The sequence below is a fragment of the Mauremys mutica genome, chromosome 12 (genome assembly GCF_020497125.1).
Source record: "Mauremys mutica isolate MM-2020 ecotype Southern chromosome 12, ASM2049712v1, whole genome shotgun sequence".
NCBI classification, from domain to species: Eukaryota; Metazoa; Chordata; order Testudines; family Geoemydidae; genus Mauremys; species Mauremys mutica.
In genome coordinates, this window is record NC_059083.1 from 1,992,164 (window position 1) to 2,015,135 (window position 22,972).

At 59.8% G+C, this 22,972-nt stretch overlaps 1 protein-coding gene across 1 annotated transcript; it reads right to left on the reverse strand.

Annotated features, from left to right (window-relative positions):
• Positions 1 to 5,607: 5,607 nt before the first annotated feature.
• LOC123345789 (class I histocompatibility antigen, F10 alpha chain-like) lies at positions 5,608 to 22,110 on the reverse strand. The gene is made up of 7 exons (XM_044982838.1): positions 22,011 to 22,110; positions 20,523 to 20,783; positions 19,551 to 19,826; positions 19,076 to 19,348; positions 18,008 to 18,262; positions 17,433 to 17,564; positions 5,608 to 5,852 (listed from the first exon to the last, which is right to left on the reverse strand). Exons 1-7 carry the CDS (start codon positions 22,108 to 22,110, stop codon positions 5,608 to 5,610), a joined length of 1,542 nt encoding a protein of 513 aa, XP_044838773.1.
• Between the last annotated feature and the right edge of the window lie 862 nt (positions 22,111 to 22,972).

Below are 22,972 nucleotides of genomic sequence, written 5' to 3' on the forward strand. Positions count from 1 at the left end.
TCCAAGCATATGGACCGGTTAGGGTGGGTGTGGCTCCCACATACCGAATCCTGCCGGATCCATGGGAAGGATGCATGTGGGACTTAATACCCCCTCATTAATGACCCCAGCTCCCTAGAGCTTAATTGCTTTTTTTTGGCCTCAAAGTGTGAGAAAACTCAGCCAAAAGGTTTGGTGAGTATTCTCAAAGGGGGGAGTTGTTGGAAAATCATAGTGCTAATGAAGCCTTTCCGTATTAGGCCTGAGTAAACCAAAGTTATGTTATGCTTGTCCAAACTGTGTTGGAAAGCTTACAGAACTCATTAGACTGAAGGCCGTGTATCTACCTAAGTCAGCTATTTCGCTTATCAGTTTTGTTTGGCTCCCCAAGTATATGTTGGCTCCCCAAGAGTGTGCAGCTGTGTTCCCATGTATGTCTTCAAGATATTTAGTACAAAGGGTCAACAGATGTACCTTGTTTCCCCTTCAGAATGACAAATGTATCCTCAACAGCTGTATGTCTCTTGTAGCCCCCACAAAATGATATATGTATCCTGCGTACCCAATTATCCCCTAACAGATACATGTACAGGTTCTACAGGTCAACCAAATGACGTAGACAAACGTAGGCTAAGTTGTTTGTTACTGATTATAAAAAGGCCCGTTCGGGCTTGTGGGGTGTGTCTCTCTCTTTGGCACGAGCCGAGATGAGAGCACCCGCTCAGCTGACCGATCAATAAAGATAATGGTACTCGTCTCTCTGATCCTCCGTGCCTCCTTGGTGTAATTAGGTAAGCTCCGGGGGGAAAACGAGCCCTTTTGGCTAACAGCCCCTGTGGGGCAGATGGGCCGGCCTGGCAAACTGACCCCCAGCTTGTGACTGGCAGGAGGACGCGTCTCTGTGCTCTGAGTTCAGCTCGGGGCTTTCGCCCGGATTATGTGGGTCAAACTCCCTCCCCCCGACCTGCTCAGAGCTGAGCCACTGCGTCTCCCAATGTCAGAGCTGGTTCTGAGCCCGTGTCTGCAGCAGGAGCGGCTGACGGACGCGGACCTGTCCCCCTCTGGCGCGGCTGAGGGAATGGCCGACCGCGTCTCTCCTCTGGTTTCTGCTCCAACTCTGCATTTCTTCAGTGATTTAACTATTGCTGCTGGTCCAGGCTGGCGTTGTGCTGGTGCTGCCAAATCACAGGCCGAGGCGAGGGGCCCTGCCCACGGGGGTCACAATCGACTGTGGTTTCTATCTGCTCTGTCCTCCCTGGGCTTTGGCTGGTCAGTAAAAGAGCCGCGGTGCGGGAACGCTGTGCAAGTGTCTGTGTGTATCTGCCTCACAGCCGCCATGTGCCCATGCCTGGGGGGGATTCTAGGGGGGTGGGTTAAATGACTGGTGGGTGTTGGGGGGTCAGCCCTGGTTCTGGGGGCTCCTGGCCCTTCCTTTGGGTAGGGGAATCCCGGCTCACAGACCCCCAACCTGAGGCTCCCTTTGTTAATTTCATCCCATGGCTCCTGCAGAGCCCAAGAGGAAACAGCTGCCCCGTGTGACCTGGGTCCCGTCCCTGACATGCTGGAGCAGACCCATTGGCCTGTCTCACCCGGTGTCCCTGGCCTCCCTGTGTCAGACCCATACACCCGTCTGGCCTGGTATCCCCTCCTGCTCCACACCAGCCACCTGAATTTATACCCCATAGACAGCAGGGTGGGGATAAAGCTGTTTGCACCTGGGACCAGTTCTCAGCAGGACAAGGATACCTCTGGCCCTGTTTGGGAACTGCCCTTTGGGGACATCAGGATTCCAGGGTTCTAGCCCCACTCCGGGGGATGTGGGGCTTAGTGGGTTAAAGCAGGGGGCTGTGGTGTTTCTCCAAACCCCCCCCCCCCCAACAACTTCAAAAAGAGGAACGACACAAACCCGAGGAAGCTAGTTAAACGGAAATGAAAAGGAACAGTCACAAGAGTGAAACGCCTGCAAGCTGCATGGAATCCTTTAAAAATCATCGTCATCGAAGGATTAACTAAATATGTACCCCAATACGCCGGGAGTTCCCCAATTTAGCGGCTACCTGCAGATGGACCTGATTTAAATGTTCTTGCAGATTTTGCAGGTAGGTGTCCATTTTGATTCCCTCCCATTGAGTGCCACTCGTGTGCCAGATCAAGTGTTCCGGCAATCTCATATTTCTGCCCATCATAACCTCAAAGAGTGTTTTATCAGTGGATGCAGCAGGAGTTGCCCTTAATGCCATGAGAATTAGAGGCATGAGGGAATCCCAATTGCATCCATCAGCATCAACCAGTTTCCTCAACATCACCCGGAGGCCCCTGGCTCTGCCCCAGCCGGCGCCGGTCACTGGTGCGGACGGGAGCCCAGCCCGGAGGCCCCTGGAACCACTGCCCAGTCCAGACCACCTTGTCTGGCTTGCCGTGAGGGGAGCCGCCAGGGAGCTAAAGTGGGGCACAAACCTCCAGTAGTACCCGGCCATCCCAATGAAAGCCTGGACCTGCTTCTTAGTCTGGGGAGCGGCCAGTCCTGAATCACCTCCGCCTCGGCTGGCTCCGGCTTCAGGTGGCCGCCACCCACCTTGTGGCCCAGGTATGAAACCTCCGCCATCCCCACCTTGCACTTTTCTGCTTTTATGGTCAGTCCTGCATCCTGGAGGCGACCCAGCCCCCTCTTCACCTGGGACACATGGTCCTCCCAGGTCTGGCTAAAGACACCGATATCGTCAATATACGCCAGAGCAAAGTCCTCCAGCCCCCTTAGCAACTGATCCACCGGGTGCTGACAGGTGACCAGCACCTCCTTGAGGCCGAAAGGAGAACCAGGCACCCAACGAGCTCTATAGGGATGATGAAGGCAGATTCCAACCTGGCATCTGGGTCCAAGGGCACCAGCCAGTAGCTCTTGGTGAGACCCACAGAAGGGAGGTAACAGCCCCCCCCCAACTTGTCTAGGATCTCATCAGTCCGAGGCATGGGGTAGGCATTGGACACGGTGATGGCTTTAAGCTTCCAATAGTCCCCACAGAATTGGATCAACCCGTCCTTCTTGGGGACCAGCACCACCGGCGAGGCCCAGGGGCTGGCGGACGGCTGGATCACCCCTAAAGCCGCTGAAGACTCAGAGCGAGTGAAGGACCCGCTGCCAAAGTGCTGCCGAAGACTTGGAGCATTGCCCAGTGAGTAAACCCCACGTGTTTTTTACGTGGGTTTTTTTTTAAGTCATCCCTGCCGGGGCCCTGTCAAAACTGTTCAAATCGGGCCCACACTTCCTAAAGCTGGCCCCGCACATCAGGGTTGCAAAATTGTATCAGGGGCCAGGTAGGGAAGGCTGTGCCTCCCAAAACAGCTGTCCTCCCCATCCAACACCCCCCCCACGTCCTGCCCCCGACTGCCCCCCTCAGAACCTGCAATCCATCAACCCCACCCCTGCTCCTTGTCCCCTGGCCACTGCTTCCCAAGACCCCCTCCCACCTTAACTAACCCCCCAGGTCCCCACTCCCTACCCAACTCGCCCCGCTCCCTGTCCCCTGACTGCCCCAACCCCCTCCACACCCCTGCCCCCTGACAGCCGCCCCCCAAAACTCACTGTTGAATAATCGCTGACTGCATCTCCAGATATAATACGTATGTAGCCAATAAGGCAGATTTAATAGTCTTTATTGGATTCTGATATTTATTGCAAAATTGAACTAAGTGCTTTGATGAAGCAGTTTTTACAAGCACTAGTGTGAATTGAAGCTAGCAGTTACATTCATTTAATCTCTGTTCTGTGCATATGATGAAAAGCTTGGCAAGAATTTAGACAGTAGCCATGGCAAATGTTACAGAACACAATCGTGGGGTAAGGAATTATATAGCTACTGCCAGTGGCTGTAAACAAAAGAAATGATGTTTTAACAGTTAGCCAGTGAGAAACTATAGTATTTCCACTATTATACAGACAGGTCTTAAAGTCACTGCCTTTCTTCCTGATGTGTTAACAGCAATTACATTGGTTAATAACATTCAGAGACAAGTTTTGTTTTTCCTAGTCACAAAGTGTAAGGACAGATCCTCTTTAGAATGCTGGGTGATCTAGTCTTACCATTATCTCTCTAGCTATTTTTCTATGTAAAACAAGTTACAGATTTAACCTTGTCTGAAACAGAGAGACGGATTAACATGAATAGATAATATCGGCTTTAAAAACAGAACTATAGACTGGAGAAAGTGAGGCAAAAGTAGAAAGGAAATGTAGAGGAGAGGATTTTGCTAGGGGAACAGCTGCTATTATTTAGAACATACAGACAGGCAACTCACTGCCACCCTGGGATCCCATCCCTCTCCCCCCCAGCCTTGTCACCCCCCAATTCCTCCCCCCACGAGCCTCCTCATCCCTCGATTCCCCTCCCCCCCCAGCCCAGGCACTCTCTGATTCCTCCCCTCCCCTTCTTACCTTGGGCTCCACAGGCTGCCAGCTGCGGTCTGATTCCCCTGCACAGGACACCTCGGCTCTGTGCAGCTAGAGCATCCTTTGCCCGAGCGCTACTTTCCCCCGGTTTGCTCCGCAGACCCCCGAGCCTCGTCACCCTCAATTCCTCTCCCCCCCCGTGAGCCTCGTCACCCCCGGATTCTTCCCTTCCCCCGATTCCTTCCCTTCGAGTCTCCTCTTACCTTGGGCTCCCGCAGAATGATTGAATCAGCTCCAGCAGGAGAGCTGCACTTCGATTCAATCAGCCTGCGGGAGCCCAAGGTAAGATGGGACTTGGAGGGGAGGAATCAGGGGAAGCAGGGGCGGCTCTAGCCATTTTGCCGCCCCAAGCACGGCGGCACGCCGCGGGGGGTGCTCTGCCGGTAGGATGCTCCACCGAAGCCGTGGGACCAGCGGACCCTCTGCAGGCACGCCTGCGGGAGGTCCACCGGAGCCACCTGCCGCCCTCCTGGCGACAGGCAGAGCGCCCCCCGCGGCATGCCGCCCCAAGCATGCGCTTGGCGTGCTGGGGCCTGGAGCCGCCCCTGGGGGGAAGGGAGGAATCTGGGGGTGATGAGGCTTGGGGGGGGGGAGAGGAATTGGGGGTGATGAGGCTCGGGGGGCTGCGGGGCAAACCGAGGGAAGGTAGCACTCAGCCAAAGGATGCTCTAGTTGCACAGAGGGAGGTGTTTTGTCCCCCAGCAGCAGCCGCGGCCGCTGGCTGTATGGTAACCCTAACAAACGGTTCTAAACCGGCTTCTAAATTTAGCAACCGGTTCCTGCGAACTGGTGCGAACAGTCTCCAGCTCACCACTGGCCACTGGTGACACCGCAGCACTGCTCTGATCTCTGCCTGCTGGGCTGGGGTTAGCTGGTCAGAGAGGGGAGCTGATTCCAGCAAGGGGCCGGCTCCAGTCTCAGGGAAGAGACCCACCAGGGGATCGTCCCCCTTCTCCCACGGGACACACACTGCCAGGACCAGCCTCTCCCTGTCACAGTTCGGCTCCACAATGTTCACCTGGTCCCCTCGGTGGCTGTGAGCCCGGCTGGGCAGCTCCAGCACATTGTTCTCCTCATTCAGCTGCTGGATGTCCTGACAGGGCCTGTCCCAGACGCCCTCAGCACTGAGCTGAGCCCCCTCTCCTGGTCCCCGGTGCCTTAGGCGCTGGCAGGCGGCCGTATCAGCTCTTCTGCGTCTCTTGGGCCCTGGCTGGGTTCTCCCTGGCCAAGCCCATGAGCTCTCCCCATAGTTCATACTCCACCACCCATTTCCCATTGATCTTCCCATCCCACTCGTCCCTCATCCAGTCCAGGGGTCCCCTCACTCTCCTCCCAGACAACACCTCAGAAGGGGGGACCCCTGTGAATTCCTGGGGCAGTAGAAGTTCTGCACCAGCCTTTGCCAGGTGCGCTGGGACCCTGACGTCTGGAGAGAGGGAGATCACAGGCCAGATACAACCACTGGCCGTGGTACATCTGGGGACACCAGCCACTCCCTGATCCCCCAAGATTCATTTTTCCCTCAGGGAGCCCTTTCCTGGTGTTGGATCCTTCTCTCACAGGGATCTTTCCCTGCAGTCCTCCCCAGGGTATCGCAGCACCATGGCTGGCAAGGGCCCTCAGCTTCCCCAAGGAGGGATCCTTCTGCTGCTCAGTCTGGAATCCAGCTGCTGGCTTTGGGCCCCAGCCCTCAGTTTCCCCACCTCAGGACAAAGCCTTGGTTGGAGGTTCCATACTCCCTGTTGGGCAGATCCCCAGTGCTGGGCTGAGCGGCCCTCCCTAGCTCCAGCCATGGGCAGGGTCCAGGGCACCGGCTGGCCAGTTCTCCAAACCATCCCCCACCAGCACCTCCACAAGTAGCTGATCATGCACCCCAATCTCCTGGGGTCCCCCTTGGGGCCCCCATTTGAGATGTATCCTCACACCACCTCGGCCATGCCAGTGTCACCTCCGCACCCATGTCCCACTGCCCCTGAACCCTTCGATGGGGAGGATGTGGTGATTGCCCCCCGGGCTCTGCCCTGCGCCACCTGCAGATTGACTTGTCTCCTGGCCCCCCTGTCTGGAGGACTGAGCTTTGGGCTGTCTTGGTTAAGGGAACCCATTCTGGCCATGGCCACCCTCTGACCAAACGGCTCTGTCTCCAGCTGCGCCCTTCCAGCTGCTTCCCCCTCTCTGGGCCGCTCGCACCTCTGGACAAGGCAACCTGGTTAGCAGCCGTCCCACCCTGCCGGTTCTGCCCACGCTCAGTCGGGGACTCAGCTCCCACCGGGCTCAGCGCTGCCCTGGCTGTCCCCGTGTGGGCAGGCACCGAGCCCACTGCTTTAGTGACAGCGTCAGAGCCAGCGTGTGCAGGGTGGGGAGCATCCCCCTCCCACTCAGCTCCAGGGGCAGGCAGGTAACCGGAGTGTCACAGCTCTTCCCTTGGCGGGGAAAGTACCCCCCTCCCTGCCGGACGGCCATTCACATGCTCCTGCCCCCTCCACCGTCCAATCTCTGGGTCCAGCTCTTGGGCTGTTACTGGCTCAGGGTCTGGATCTTAGCGAGACACAGTCACTTCGCAAGCGTACAGCAAAGCTGATGTGCTGAAGAACCCCAGCTACCAGCCCTGCAGCCCGATCCCTCCTGTGTCTGCACAGGGAGCCTTCCCCCAAGTTACGGTGGGGTTGCCCCACACCGACACCCTGTGAATGCCTCCCCACTGACCACCACCTTTTGCTCCCACTGGGTTTGGAGTGGAAGCCCGTCTGTCACTCCCCCCCTAGCCACTCTGCCCCAGGCGCTGGTGGGGTGAATGCTCCCTCCGGTTCCCCAAGGGACAGACATGCAGCTCACTCTCTGAGCCTGTGTTACAGGCTGTCTTCCTTTGCCACGCTAGCCCTTTGAGGGTTCTCCGGGGCCAAGATTCCCTTTATCTTTGGGCATCGCACCCACTTACGCTCTGTCTGCCTGCAGCAATCACATCTCCCGTCTCTGAAGTCCCCCCTTCGGCTTCTCCTCCACCTCCGGGTTTACCTGGCCCCACTCCTGGGATGCCTCTGTGGGTTCCAGCTTCTTCGCTCTCTGCTCCAATTGCAATCCACTGCGGGAGGGAAACCAAGTGGTCACAGACACACAGGCCAGTGCTTTCTCGGCTCCGTACCGTCCCTGGGCATAAGCCCTTGAGTGCAGCAGCCCTCTGGGAGGGTTGCATTTGCTCTTTGGGGTTAGGCCTTTAGCCCTGCCACTGCCCGGGACCGCACCTCTGAGCTCTCAGCAGGCCTCTCTCTCCATGAGCTTCCCTGCTGCCTGGTAAACCAGGCCTAGTGGAGCCCCTGTTGCTACACCGACTGCCCCCCGCCAGCTACTCCCAGGTTCTTCGGGTGTCACGGAGTGTGGGGGAGTCCGGGCCCTGCACCCCCGGCTTCCTGTGATTCACCAGGACTCTCAGCCAGCCAGTAAAGCAGAAGGTTTATTAGCCGACAGGAACACAGTCCCAGACAGGTCTTTCAGGCACAGACAACAGGATCCTCCCCAGTTAGGTTCATCTTGGGGTCCCAGGAGCACCACAGCCCCCTTGGGGGGTCACAGCCCTGTCTGTCCCCTCCATTCCCCAGCCGGCTCCTGAAACTCCCCTCCCTCCCCAGCCTTTGTCCAGCTTCCCGGGCAGAGGTGTCACCTGGCCTCCCCCCTTCCTGGGGTCTCAGGTTACCTGCTCAGGTCTCCTCCCTCTGGCCAGTCTCCCATCCCCCAATGCTGATCGTCCTCCCAGGCCAACACCCCCCCCCTCAGCACTCACAGCCCCCAGTAAGAACAGGCCCAGTTCATCACACAGGCCTAGTGGATCCCCTGTTGCTACACCGACTGCCCCCCGCCAGCTACTCCCAGGTTCTTCGGGATTCCCAGAAGTCCCATGGGGAACTCGAACTGGCTCCCCTCACTGGTCATTGTCTACCAGCCAGGCAAGCAGCAGCCCCTGGGTGAGCTTCTCAATGCTTACCCCCCTCTCCCTGCACAGACCTGCCAGGTCGCTCTTACGGAGCTGGTTCTAGGCCAGTTCCTCGCTGGTTCCGTTCAATCCCCTCGTTCTATCGCTGGCAGCCACTCACCGCCAAGCGCCTGCGCCCGCAGCCAAACCTCTACAGGGGGCATCCGCCAACCATCCTCTGCGGCCACGTTGTCACGGACTCACAGGCCCTGTGCTCTCGGCTCCATACGGCCCCCGGGAGGAAACCCCTTCAGTGTGATGGCTCTTCTCCACCCCCAGAGATGGCCCCCGATCTCTAGCCTGCAGTGACTCTCAGCCAGCGTCAAACACGAGGTTTATTGACCATCTGGACCCAGCCCAGGCAGTTCTCAGGACCCTCAGGCCTGGCCAGTCTCAGCACCGGCCAGCTGGGTCTGTCCCCGTCCCCATGGGCTCAGGCTGCTCCTTGTCTCCAGCCCAGTCACCCCCTCCTTCCAGCCGAGCCCCCTATATCCCCTCCCCCAACAGCCCCTCCTTCGTCCTTTGTCTTCGGTCCCAGACAAAAAAAATCACCTGGGCCCTCGCTCTTCCATCTTTTGTTCACCCACTGGCTGGAGCCGGCTGGTCAGGCCACTCTCTCCTCAGCCCATTGTCCTCCCACTGGCCAGAACCGGCTGGATCCCAAGTTGGGCTGAGGGTCACCAGTGGCTGGGTCCCCAGTCTCCAGGTTGGTGTCTGGGGTCCCAGCTGCTAGGCGAGGTCACACCTGGCCACAAACCCTCTCCCACCCTCTTATTACACACGCAGCACACAGGGAAACTGAGACACACACAGTATTCATGCAAAACACTAAGAAAATCCCCCCTTCGTCACACTACGTACCTATAGAGGTAGGTATGACGCTATATGGAATCTGGGGTACACTTGAGTATATTATGAATATTGATATTATAAAATTGCAATGAGTTGTGCCAGATACGCCATGTAAGATATCTACAAAAATGTTATAATTTGCCAGAAAGGATAATCTCATATATGTGTTTGTATCACCTTTGTATTATGAGTTACAGATATGTATGTATGTCTGTATTTTAAACTTGGGCTCTGCTTCTGGGTGACACCCCCAGAGAATGTGGCATCAGCTCTGCCTAGCCTGCTTGATGGCCCATTAAGGACCATCAGCTACAACTGACCCATTGAGAGAAGGCAGATACGCCTTGTGACTCAGCAAGGCAGGGACAGGCCTATGGGCAGAACTCTGAGGCTTCCAGGCCATGTGCTGGGCAGTTTGTGTTGGAGACAAAGGAAGCAGAGGCCACATGACAAGAGACTATAAAAGACAGCTGCATCTTCTCCATTTTGTCTTCAATCCTGCTTCTTGACTCTGGAGGGACTTTGCTGCAAACTGAAGCTCTGAACAAAGCACGGAATGACCCATCCCAGCGGTGGATGTTCCAGAGGGACTTTCAAGCCAGCAAACTCACCAATACTGCTAGGAACTTGATATAGATTAATAGATTCTAGGGCTGGAAGGGACCTCGAGAGGTCATCGAGTCCAGTCCCCTGCCCTCGTGGCAGGACCAAATACTGTCTAGACCATCCCGGATAGACATTTATCTAACCTACTCTTAAATATCGCCAGAGATGGAGATTCCACAACCTCCCCAGGCAATTTATTCCAGTGTTTAATCACCCTGACAGTTAGAAACTTTTTCCTAATGTCCAACCTAAACCTCCCTTGCTGCAGTTTAAGCCCATTGCTTCTTGCTCTATCATTAGAGGCGAAGGTGAACAAGTTTTCTCCCTCCTCCTGATGACACCCTTTTAGATACCTGAAAACTGCTCTCATGTCCCCTCTCCGTCTTCTCTTTTCCAAACTAAACAAACCCAGTTCTTTCAGCCTTCCTTCGCAGGTCATGTTCTCTAGACCTTTCATCATTCTTGTTGCTCTTCTCTGGACCCTCTCCAATTTCTCCACAGCTTTCCTGAAATGCGGTGCCCAGAACTGGACACAATACTCCAGCTGAGGCCTGACCAGCGCAGAGTAGAGCGGAAGAATGACTTCTCGTGTCTTGCTCACAACACACCTGTTGATGCATCCCATATATAGACTCCTAAGTCTCTGTATGTATCTGCTTTTTCATTTAAGAATTCTTTTCTTTTCTAGTGTGGGATTTTGGGTAAGATCCAATCCCATACTGCCCTGGTGACGTGGCTGACCCTTGGGCGGAGAAGAAGAACACTTTGTATATGTGAGCATACATAACTTCTCACTGTACCGGACCTAGGTGCTGATTGGGAGCCAGAGAACTGGAATGCAGTAAAGGGGGCTGTGTGATTTCTTATTTTGCTTCTTGATAACCAGTGTGGAGGGCAGGGCCGGTGCAAGGATATTTTGCGCCCTAGGCGTAACTTCCACCTTGCACCCCCTCTCTGATGTCCAGCCCCCACCTTCCTATGGCCAAGTTCCCACCAGGGGCCCAGCTGTTCACAAAGTGCAGGGGGCACGGGGGGGGGTTGCAAAAAGGGGGGTCGTATGGGGGCTCTTCCAGGGAGTGAAGGTGGCAGAGAGGGGGGTGCATGGGATTGTTGCAGGGGGTGGAGGTGACCAAGAGGTGGAGGGGGCGGGGGTGCAGTGGCAGGGATGAGATTGCCCAGAGGCAAAAGGGGCTCGTTGCAGGGGGTGCAGTGGCAGGGAGGGAGTGGCAGAAGGGAGAAGTGGGCACGGGGGTTGTTGCAAGGGGCTGGCAGGCGGGGGGAGGTGTCTGTGCCCGGGGTTGTTGCAGGGGGGTGACGGTGGCACTGAGGAGTTTGCACAGGGGAGGAATGGGCAGGAGGGAGATGGGGGGGAGGGGTGTCCCGAGGTTGATGCAGGGGTGAAGGTGACTGTGGCTGTCGGGGGTGGGGGGGTTGCTGGGTGGAGGTTGCCCAGAGGCAGAAGTGGCAGGACAGGGTGGGTTGTTGGGGCGGGGGCTGCACAGGAGAGACGGTAGCTGGTCGGTGGGTGTTGGAGGGGGTGGTGCTGGCTGGGGGAGGGGTGCCTGGGTTGCTCCCACATACACCATTCCCCAGGCCAGGGACTGCACCCTGCCCACCCCCAGGCGCTCCGTGGCCCGTGCGGCTCCCCGCGGCCCGGCTAGGTGCCTTGCAGGCGGAGTAGACACCCAGCTTCTCCTCCCAAAGAGCAGAGCCGGGCTGAGCCGGGCTCCCCGCTGCCCCCGGGGCTCTCAGCGGTGGCACAGGCAGCCAGCCCCCACAGTGTGGGTAAGGGCAAATGGGGCCCAGTTCGCCTAGTGGTTGCACCGGCCCTGGTGGACGGGGAGGGGATCAGAAGCAGTGTGTGACTGGTTGGGGAGTGTAACTTCAGTGTTACCCACCAGTCTTGGGAGTGTCTGAGCTCCCTTTCGCAGCCCGCCCTGCCCTTGGCATGTCCAGCGCGGGCTGCCCCCAGCACCACGGCTCACACTGGCTTAGCCGGCAGCATCCCCAGAACCAGATCCTTTGGGTTTGGGATCAGAACCCCCCACCAGTTGTCACGGAGTGTGGGGGAGTCAGGCCCTGCACCCCCGGGCTCCCTACGATTCACCAGGACTCTCAGCCAGCCAGTAAAGCAGAAGGTTTATTTAGACGACAGGAACACAGGCCAGGACAGGTCTTGCAGGCCCAGATAACCAGATCCCCCGGTTAGGTCCATCTTGGGGGCCTCCCAGCCCCCTCGGGGATCAGAGCCCGGTCTCCCTCCCGCCCCTCTGTTCCCCAGCCAGCTCCAGTCTGCCCAGCCCCCCTCCGGCCCCTCCTCTCTGCTCGGCCTCTTTCCCCGGGCTAGGAGGTCACCTGACCCCTTTGTCTCCAACAACTTTAGATGCACCTTTGCAGGGAGGGGCCCGGCCATCCGTTGCTAGGAGACAGAGTGTCAGGCATTTGGCTGCATGGACTTTTGCTGCTAGATACTTAGGATCTGTACCCAGCCCCCAGTAAGACCAGTCCCACTTCGTCACACCCCCTCTCCCCCCTTCGAGACCGAACTGAGCGGGGTCACTCCAGCCAGTGACCTGGGGAAGTTCGAACCCACCTACATTCCCATGGCTGCCCCAGGGTCCCCCCCGCTCCGGGGGGAGAGTCACCCCAGGTCATTCCAGTTTCCTGCCCCCCTGTAGGTCGGGGGGACTCGTGGGCACTGGCAGGTTGCAGGGGGGAAGCCTTATGCCGCCCCCGCCCTTTCCCCACCCCAGTACCCCTGGGGTTCAAGCTGGGCTGGGGGCTTCTCCCCATGTTCCAGTCTGGGGGGCTGTGATTCGGGCTCTCTCGGTTCAGAGCCCCCCTTCTGACCCTGGCCCCCCTCTGGACAGGCTCCTCGGGGCGGGGCAAGGGCCTTACAGCCATCTCCCCCCTGTCCCGGGCCTTCCTCCCCCTCTGGCAGGGGGCACAGGAGCGGCAGTGCTGCCAGACATGGGCAAAGACCCCAGGCCAGTAATAGTTTTGTAGCAGCCTCTGCTGGGTACGCCAGGCTCCCTGGTGCCCTGAGGGGGGAATGTCATGGGCCCGGCACAGCAGCTGGTGGCGATACTCCTGGGGTACCACCAGCTGCCTCCTGATCCCCCCCGACTCCATCTTCCCTGGGGGAGCCCATTCTCGGTACAGGAACCCCTTCTCCCACAGGAACCTTTTCCGGCCACCTCGTCCCATGGTCTGTCCCCCCCCGAGGCTGGCCAGGTCCCCTATCCTCCGCAAGGAGGGGTCTTCCCGCACCGCGGCCTGGTACTCAGCCGCTGGGGCAGGGGCGGGGATCTGCTCTCTCTCCCCGGCTGGGTCTGGGGCCACAGCCTCTCTGAGCCCTGTCTCTGGGCGTTCCCTCCCTACCGGGTCAGGGTCCGGTGCCCCGGGAAGAGTGCCTTCCCCGGTTTAGGGTGCAGAGCCCTGCGCCGACTCTGACTACGGTTCACGGCCAGGGCACCCCGTGTATTCCTGGGCCAGTCCTCGAGGTCCCCCCCCCATTAACACCTCCGTGGGCAAATGCGGGTGCACCCCCACGTCCTTGGGGCCCTCCTTGTCCCCCCACTTTAGGTGCACCCTCGCCACAGGCACCCTGAATGGGGTCCCGATCACACCCCTCAGGGTAAGGTAGGTGTTGGGCACCATCCGATCTGAGCCCACCACCTCCGGCCGGGCCAGCGTCACCTCTGCGCCCGTGTCCCAGTACCCAGTGGCCTCCTTCCCGTCTACCTCCAGGGGAACAAGGCACTCGCTCCGGAGGGGTAGTCCCGTGCCCACCCTGTAAACCCCAAACTCAGGGCTGGGAGTATCCAGCCCCTCGGAGGGGTCAACCCGGGGCCCCCCTCCCTCCTTCGCAGGGGTTACGCGGCTAGCCCCCCTTCCCTGCGAACACTGCCCCTTATCCTGCTGGGTCTCTACCAAGTTGACCCGGTGTGGGGTTGGTCTGCTCAGTTTGTCCCGGAGCTTGGGGCACTGGGCCCGTATGTGGCCTGGTTGGCCACATTGATAGCAGCCCATGTCTCGTGGGTCCCCTCGAGTGGGACGGCTGGACCTGATGCCAGATGTTTCCCTTTGGTGGGGGTCCTCCCTCGGCCCCTTCTGGGAGGTCCCCTGGTGAGTCTCCCTCTGCGTCGAGGCCGACCTGCTACTTCGGGACGCCTCCCTATTATCCCTTGCCCGACTGTCCATGTATTGGTCGGCCAGCTGGCCTGCATGCTGCGGGTTCTCCGGCTTTTGGTCCATCAACCACAGCTTCAGGTCCGACGGGCACTGCTCATACAGGTGCTCCAGTATGACTAGGTCAAGCAGGTCCTCTCTGGTTTGGGCCCCAGCCGTCCACTTGCAGGCATATCCCTGCGCCCGGTTGACCAGTTGTAGGTAGGTGACCTCCCGGGTCTTACGTTGACTCCGGAACCTCTTCCGGTACATCTCCGGGGTCAGCCCAAACTCGCGGAGTAGGGCCTCTTTGAACAGGTTGTAGTCCCGCGCCTCCGCCCCTTTCATTCGGCTGTACACCTCCACGGCGGTGGGGTCCAGTAAGGGGGTGAGGCACCGGATCCTGTCTGCGGGGTCAACCTGGTGCAGCTCGCAGGCATTCTCAAAGGCCGTCAGGAAGGTATCTATGTCCTCCCGCTCCTTACGCCGGGCCAGGAAGTTCTTATCAAAGCTCTTTGTAGGCTTGGGCCCCCCGTCACTCACCGCAGCCGGGGCCTCCCTGCTTTTCAGCTGGGCCATGGCCAGATCATGTTCGCGTTGTTTCTCCTTCTCTCTCGCCTCGTATTCACGTTGCTTCTCCCTCTCCTCGAATTCACGCTGCTTCTGCCGGTCCTCCATCTCCATCTCCATCAGTTTGATCTCTCTCTCCAAGTCCAGCCGCCTGAGTTCCACGGAGGCCGAGCGTCGCCGGGCCGATCCCCTGCTGGCCGGGGGGGTCACGGTGCCCTCCGTAGCTGGGCTCCTCCTCCCCCTCCCCCTAGGCCTAGGGGTGGGGGGGTCTCGAGGAGCCCTCAGCGGCCAGCTGACCACTCCCAGCGGGGACAGACACTGGTGCCTGCGCTGCATCGGCCTGGCTGCTTCCCTCAGAGACAGGGATCGGTTCATTGACGCGGTCTCTCTCCTCCAGCCGGGCAATCAGCTGGGCCTTGGTGAGCTTCCCATGGCGCAGCCCCCTCCGCTTGCACAGCTCCACCAGCTCGCACTTGCGCTTCTGGGAATACATCTTCCTGCTGGTTGCTCGCAGGCCGGGGTGCTCGCCGCTCCCCACGGGTTCCAGGGGGACCCCTAGTGTGCCAGTCCTTCAGGTCACCACCTCTCTGCCAGGGTCGAGCTGCAGACTCCTCTGCCCCGGGGATCGCTCGCTGTGATCCCCCGGGGGACCCTGTTACTGCAAAAACCTTCTCTCTGGCCACACTGCCCCAGGGTTGAATCGCCCCTTCGTTTTACTGCTCCCCAGTCACTTACTGCAGGAAGCGCCGTCCGCGGGGTGCAGTCGATCCCACCGATGCCACCAGTTGTCACGGAGTGTGGGGGAGTCCGGCCCTGCACCCCTCTTCCTGGTCTCACAGTGACTCTCAGCCAGCGAGTAAAACAGAAGGTTTATTTTATTATTATTATAATTGGAGATATACCAATCTCCTAGAACTGGAAGGGACCTTGAAAGGTCATCTAGTCCAGCCCCTGCCTTCACTAGCAGGACCAATTTTTGCCCCAGATCCCTAAGTGGCCTCCTCAAGGATTGAACTTACAACCCTGGGTTTAGCAGGCCAATGCTCAAACCACAGAGCTATCCCTCCCCCCCACAAACAACAGGAACACAGGATACAGCCCAGCTTGGGTTCAGAGCCAGGACCCCTCAATCTGGCCTTTCTGGGGGGTTCAGGGTGCTTGGATCCCAGCCTAGGATCCCCTGAAACCCACCTCCCAGCTCCCAACCGAAGACTGATTCCACTTCCCCCCTCCCTTTGTCTAGCTACAGCCAGAGGTGAGACCTCCCCTCCCCCAGGCCAGGCTCATGTTACAGCTGCATACCTGTCTCTGCCTACCAAGCACAGAGACAGTCCCTGCTCTCACCTATCAACCACACAGACAGTCCCTATTCCATCACAGCTACCTGGTAAGAAACTGTGAGTCATGCATGGACACGTGACTTGCCCAGGTGACTCCAGAACTCCATCTTGGAGCTGGACTTTGCATAGGAGAGAGGAGGGGGTCTCCATCCACAAGAGAAAGTCTATTTAACCCCCTGAGAGACCCCTCCATTTAGTCTTCAGCTGGCTCAAGAAAGCCTCTTCACCCCCAAGAATGCCTGAAAGAAACTGGAACAAAGGCCAGTAATGACAGGGGTGTGAGTGATTGCTGGACCCAGACTAGAAGGAGGCTAGTCTGTAAAAGGAAGCTTACTGGGTGAGGTTTTATCTGTATTCAGTTTGATTAGACATAGACTTGTGTGTTCTATTTTATTTTGCTTGGTAATTCACTTTGTTCTGCCTGTTACTACTTGAAACCACTTAAATCCGATTTTCTGTATTTAGTAAAATCACTTTTTACTTATTAATTAACTCAGAGTCTGTGTTAATACCTGGGGGGCGGGGACAGCTGTGCATATCTCACTATCAGTGTTATAGAGGGCGAACAATTTATGAGTTTACCCTGTATAAGCTTTATAGAGGGTAAAATGGATTTATTTGGGGTTTGGACCCCACTGGGAGTTGGGCATCTGAGTGCTAAAGATAAGAACACTTCTTAAGCTGCTTTCAGTTTAAGCCTACGGGTGTTAGGGGCCGTGGTTCTGACCTGGGTCTGGGTTTGCAGCCGGCTAGCGGGTCTGGCTCAAACCAGGCAGGGCACTGAGGTCCTAAGATGACCGGGCAGGAAAGCAGGGGGCAGAAGTAGTCTTGGCACATCAGGTGGCAGCTCCCAGGGGGGTTTCTGTGATCCAACCTGTCACACCCCGCTCCAGCAATCCCCGCCCCACCTGAACCCCCCTCCTCAGTGACCCCTTCTCCACCCCCCCAGCCAGCAAAGGACCCCCCAGCAATCCCTGCCCCACCTGAACCCCCCTCCTCAGTGACCCCTTCTCCACCCCCCCAGCCAGCAAAGGACCCCCCAGCAATCCCTGCCCCACCTGAACCCCCACTGCCTAGTGAGCCCCATCGCCACCCCTCAGCCAGCAAAGGACCCCCCAGCAATCCCTGCCCCACCTGAACCCCCCTCCTCAGTGACCCCTTCTCCACCCCCCCAGCCAGCAAAGGACCCCCCCAGCAATCCCTGACCCACCTGAACCCCCACTGCCTAGTGACCCCCATCTCCACCTCCCTCAGCCAGCCAAGGACACCCCACCCCACGGTGATCCTGACCCCATCTACCCCAGCCCAGCTCATCGCCCATCTTGCCAAGGCAGGAACCTGCCCCACCCCACAGCCCCTTGCCATGGAGCTACCCACCCCACGGTCCCATGTCCTGGCACCGCCCCACCCTCCCAGAGGAGATTGTTGTCCTCTCTGTGCCCCTCCCCAGGCTCTGCCCCCAGCCCAGCCTGACGGGGATCCCCCCCTGTCCCCCCCTCACGGTCGCTCTCTTTACCCAGGCGCTTTCTCCTCCACACCACGACACCAGCCACCATGGCACTGGCCACAGTCAGCACAGCGAGGCAGAGGACGGCCAGGATCCCGGGGGCCAGGCCCCCCATCTCCCCGGGCGCTGCAGGGGTGAGGAGAGAGGGTCACTGGGGTGAATGGGGGATTTACCGGGCATCTGACTCAGGGACCTCCCCGCTCTGTGTCACTGCCCATGGGGGCCGAGTTACCCTCCGCCCTGGTGCGGTCTGAGGCAGGCCCCTGTTGGGGGTCGGGAGAGACATGTCTCATTCCCCCAGCTGGGAGCAAACCCGGCCGGTGTCCGAGACCCCGAGAGGCCCAGCTGTCAGACGCCTCCAATGGGGTTATGGGGGTGGGCACAGTGTGGGGGCCGTGGGCGACGAGGTCACCTGCCTCCTGCTGCCACGTCCGTGGGCATCAATCCGGTCCCCGCCCCGGGCAGGGGATGAAGCCGGACGTGCTCAGCAATGGCTCACGCTGGAGACCCGCTCAGGGACGGTGCCAGCGGGGGTCCCATCCCTCCCCCTGCCCCGAGAGAGCCATTACCCGGAGTCGCCAGCGCCTCCTGCAGGCTGCGGTGCTGCACGCGGCAGGAGTAGCTGTGCCCGTCCCCGGCCTGCTGCGGGATCCCCACGGATGACTGGAGCTGGGACGCGTCACCGATGGGGGGCGCCAGGGTCTCCTTCCCGTCCCGCACCCAGGAGACGCGGACGGGCCGCGGGTCAAAGCCCCTGGCGCGGCAGGAGAGGGTGGCGGAGCCGTCGGGGGCATCTCTGCGGGAAACCGAGACCTCGGGCAGGGCTGCGGGGGAGAGAAAAGGAGACACCCAACGTTTGTTCTGCTCTGAACGTTAAGTTCTCCCTGTTGGGTCTGGATCGAGGGGGAAGCGCAGCCTCCAACCCCCCGTTTCAGTGGTTACAGGACAGGGACGTATTTACGCTGATGTCTGGCAGCCTCCTCGTTGAGCCGACCAGCCTGCAAAGGGGGGAACGGATGCAGCTCCGCTCCCAGACCCCGAGCGAGATTCAGCCCTGCAGCCCCGGGCTGCCCCACTCCCCCGGGGCCCTCGCGGCCCGGCTGCCCCCAGAACCGGCGCTTGGGCCGTGACCGCCCCACGGTTGTAGCACCATGAGCTGCGCTGTGAGCCCTGTGGAGCGGAAGCAGAGAAAGGGAACCTCACAGCTGCTCACACTGCCCCAGGCGCTGCCCGGACAGCAGCGTTACTGCGAGTTACACGTGGTACAAGCATCGACTCCATCAGCGCGTCGGTCAGGGATCTTCACCGTGTTACTGCCCCAGGGGACCAATCGCCCCAGGAGAAGAGGCACCTTCGGCCTGGCCTGGCTCTGAGACGCCCCGCGGGAGCGAGGGGCTTCCCGGACGGCTTAGCCCTCGGCTATCCCCCAAAGGGGGGCGGCGGTGGGAGCCCTCTCAGGACATCCACGCTAGGGCCTCCCGGGGCTGCTTTTCGAAGGGCACAACTCACACGGTGCACGGTGCTGCCGGGTGCAGACCGGGACACACAGAGAGTGCTGCCGAGCGCCCGCTCCTGGGGGGCACTGCCCCACAGGGGACATCCCTGCCCCCCCGGGTTCCACCATTCACCCCCCTTACCCGTGGTGGGTGCCGGCTCCCCCAGGCTGCTGTGCGCCACCCGGCAGGCGTAGCTGTGGCCCCACTGTGGGGGGATCTCCAGGGACTGCCGGATCTGGTAGGTGCCGTCGGCGTGGGGCAGGATCCCGCTGGCGTTCGTGGGCGGCAGGATCTCCGCCCCGTCCCGCACCCAGGAGACGCGGATGGGACGCGGGTAAAAGCCCCTGGCGTGGCAGGAGAGGGTGGCGGAGCCGTGGGGGGCGTCTCTGTAGGTCACCGAGATCCCTGGGGGGACTGGAGGGGAGGGGAACACGTCAGCGGGGTGCAGTCAGCCCTGAGCCAGTGCGGGGCGGTTGGCAAAGCCCTGAGGACTAGCGGTCACAGAACGAGAGAGGGGAGCTCTGAGACCCGCTACCAGCCGAAGGCTCCCTCCGGACACGAGAGAGGGGTGCTCTGTGGCTCCCTCCGGACCTTGCCGCCGGCTGCTCGGACTCACCCTGCCGTCCCAGAGCCTCCCTCCCGCCCCGCAGCAGGCTCCTCAGGGTGTCCACGCACTCCTCCTGCAGGAACTCCCTGGCAAACAGGGTCCAGGTGTGACCAGCATCCCAGAAGTGCGCCTCGTTGGAGGCTCCCGGCACCAGCGGCACCCACGCGGATTGGTTTCTCTCCAGGATGAGGAAATCCTGCCCGTCGAAACCAAAGTGAAACTGCCCTCGCACGGGGGTGTCCCCGTCCAGCACACAGTTCACGTGCAGCTGCAGGGTGTGGATCCCTGGGGGAGAGACAGGGAGAAAAAATGGTGCAGGATATTGTCTAATTGCTGGTACATCTACAGATCCTGCCCCTCCCCATCTCCAACGCAAGTATCCCCATTACTCCATGCAACATGGCTGGGCCATTGTCTCTGGGTCACAGATAGGGAAACTGAGGCCCAGAGCTCCAGAATGACTGGGCCCAGCTCACACGGGGCGTCAGGCACACCCTGGCATTCCCGCAGAGAGCCCATCACTCCTGATCTAACTCCAGAATCGGGCGTCCAGCCTCCATGGAGAATCCCCTGTGACCCGATCCCAGCGGGAGTTACTCCCGGTTAAAATTAGCCCCTTTGAATGTATCTCTCTGCAGTCATCAGCCCTTGGCTCTCGCTCGGCGACGTCTGGGATGAAAGTGCCGTCTGCGCTCAGAAATCGCCGCCCACAGAGGTACTTACTGAGCGGGATAAGTCACCGCACAGACCCCGCCTGGGGCCTGGTTCCCAGCCAGCCTCTGGCCACCGAGACCTGAGTCTGGGGAGCAAGAAGTCGGCCACGGTCCTGCAGCTGCCCTGATTGGCTGCTCTTCCCCTGGGGGCGGGGCAGTGGGGAAGGGCAGCTAATCAGGGCTGGAAATCTCACGCAGGTTCCCGCGCCCTGAGGCTGCCGGCGGTGAGGTTGCAGGCACTGGAGCTCGGCGCGGGGCCAGCACTCACCGCCGGTCTGGTTGTGCTGCGCCATCCAGCGGTGGGTCACCACTGGGGAGATGGCCTCGTACAGCCTGAACTCCTGGGTCTTCTTCCTTAAATAGCTCGCGCCAACGGCCTGCGCTGTCCACTCCTGGAGGGGTTTCACCTCGCGGCTGGCGCTGCTGTAGGAGGCGAGCTCCAGCCCGTCCAGCTTGGCCAGCATGAAGAACCCGTGAGTCCCGCCCGGCTCGTTCAGCCCCGTGATCAGGATGTCCAGGCTGTGGGGCTCTGGGCCAGCGGGAAAGACAAGATAAACACCCTCTTATCCCTGTACTCCGGGGAGGAGGATCTGTCCACGTGGGTTGGGCTGAGCCCTCATCCCCAATCACACCCCTATTCTTAACCCCCCTCTGCTACCCCTAGCGATAGCCCTTGCAGAGAGTCAGTGGAAAAGGGGATGCAGCAGCCATGGGGGTCAGAGCAGGGGGGCAGGGCTGTCCCCAAGCCTCACCCACAATGCCAGAGAAACCAGAGGCTTCTGCTAAAATGTTCAGCAGTGACATACTGAGCAAGGTCAACGTGTACTATCACCATCATTAGGGTCCAGAGTTAACACACCCATTGAGATTAATGGGGCAGCTCAGCCCTTGCAGGGTTGTCGTCTTAGGCTGGCTGTAGCCAGTGAGAACCCTCCTGTCAGGGTCACAGCTGGGAGGTTTTCATGGCCACTGGAAGGGCCAGGAGTTGTATTGTAGTTTGAAATGGGAGCGGAGATTGTGCAGAACCTGGGGAGCTGCCAGGAAGGGCTGTCACTGCCAGTGCCCCATGTGCCCACTCAGTCCAGACCCCCCAGGGCAGGGGAACATTGGAGGCAGAGGAGCAGAGACCCCGGGAGAGAGAAAGCCCCTGGGCTGAGGGGGAGTTGGGCGACCACAGGTGCCCTACGGCACATGGAGGTCGAATTCGCCCTCTTCAGAATGGCACAAAGCTGCCTTCGGTGGGCCAAAGAACACAGCCGGGGCAGCCAACAGGGGCTGACGAGGATGAGGGACAGTTTGGTGGTTAGGGGGCTAGGCTGAGACCCCGATGGGTGCCAATGCCCTTAACTCTGCCCTCTCTGCAGATGCCAGGTGCTATAGGCACTAACTACAGGGGCACCGGCTATTTTTTTCTTTCTTTTTTTTAATGAAAAAACAGAGGCTGCGGCTATAGGTGGGCAGCGTGTGGGGTACAGACCCTTCCCGCCCTGCTAGCACGGGTACACCAGCAGTGCAGGGGGGAGGCCCAGCATAGGCGAGTAAGGACAAGCCAGACCTTTAGGGTACATGCCCGACACAGCTCTCTACAGGCCTGAGTGCGACCTCCCACGTCTACACTGCTGTGTTTAGCAGAACTGCGTCCCGCTGCCTCCCCCATGCCAGAGCCTTCATGGCTGCGAGTTGCTACGCCCTGTGGTGCGGACACATCCTGCCTTTCCTGTCGGTGCGTTGGCACACAGAACCGACTCGCCGATACCGGTGCAGACCAGGCCTAAGAGATCCCTGGGGGGGCACAAGGCCTTGGGCGGGGAGAACAGGAGCAGAAGGTTCTGTGTTCTGTGTTCTGTGACTTGCATCCGACGAAGTGGGGATTCACCCACGAAAGCTCATGCTGCAAAACGTCTGTTAGTCTATAAGGTGCCACAGGATTCTTTGCTGGGTTAAGAAGCAGGATTAACTATTGTGTTGATGTCATGGAGAATGCAGCATTATCCTGTGGTTCACAGCTCAGCCACCTCTTCCCGGGGCGTTGCGAGGCCAGCACACGGCACCTCCCTGACCCCAGGGCCACCGCCAAACCACATGTCAGGGTCCTTCTCCGAGCATCTCTGGCGCTAGGGCTTGTCACAGCCCCCCCTGCCCCATGCCCTCCAGGAGCCAGCCACAGCGTGACAGGTGGGGCCTCCTTCAGTCCCCGGAGCCAGCCAGGCCGCCCATCCCTCCTGCCCCAGTCCAGCCCCCGTCCCTCCTGCCCCGCCCCCAGGCCAGCCCCCATCCCTCCTGCCCCAGGCCAGCCCCCATCCCTCCTGCCCTGCCCCCAACCCAGACCCCATCCCTCCTGCCCCAGGCCAGTCCCCATCCCTCCTGCCCTGCCCCAAGGCCAGACCTCATCCCTCCTGCCTGCTCAGGAATGGACCCAGGTCCCCGGCATGTTCCTCGCAGTGACACGGGTCACGCACCCCAACGGGACATGAGTTCGAGGCAGCAGCTCCCCAGGTCCGTCCTCCCCCTGCCGGTCCCCTGCCCGAGAGCTCCCAGTCCCTGGGCCCTCACCAGCCAGTCTCTGCACCTCCTCATGACTGCTCCATCACATCCTGCACCCCAGGGCTGCCCCGAGCGGGGTCTCTGCAGCCCATCACCCCCAGCCCCCTTCGCCTGCCAGCCCTGCCCCTACCGAGCGCCCCAGACCCACCCTCTGCCCTGGGTGCAGCCTGCCCC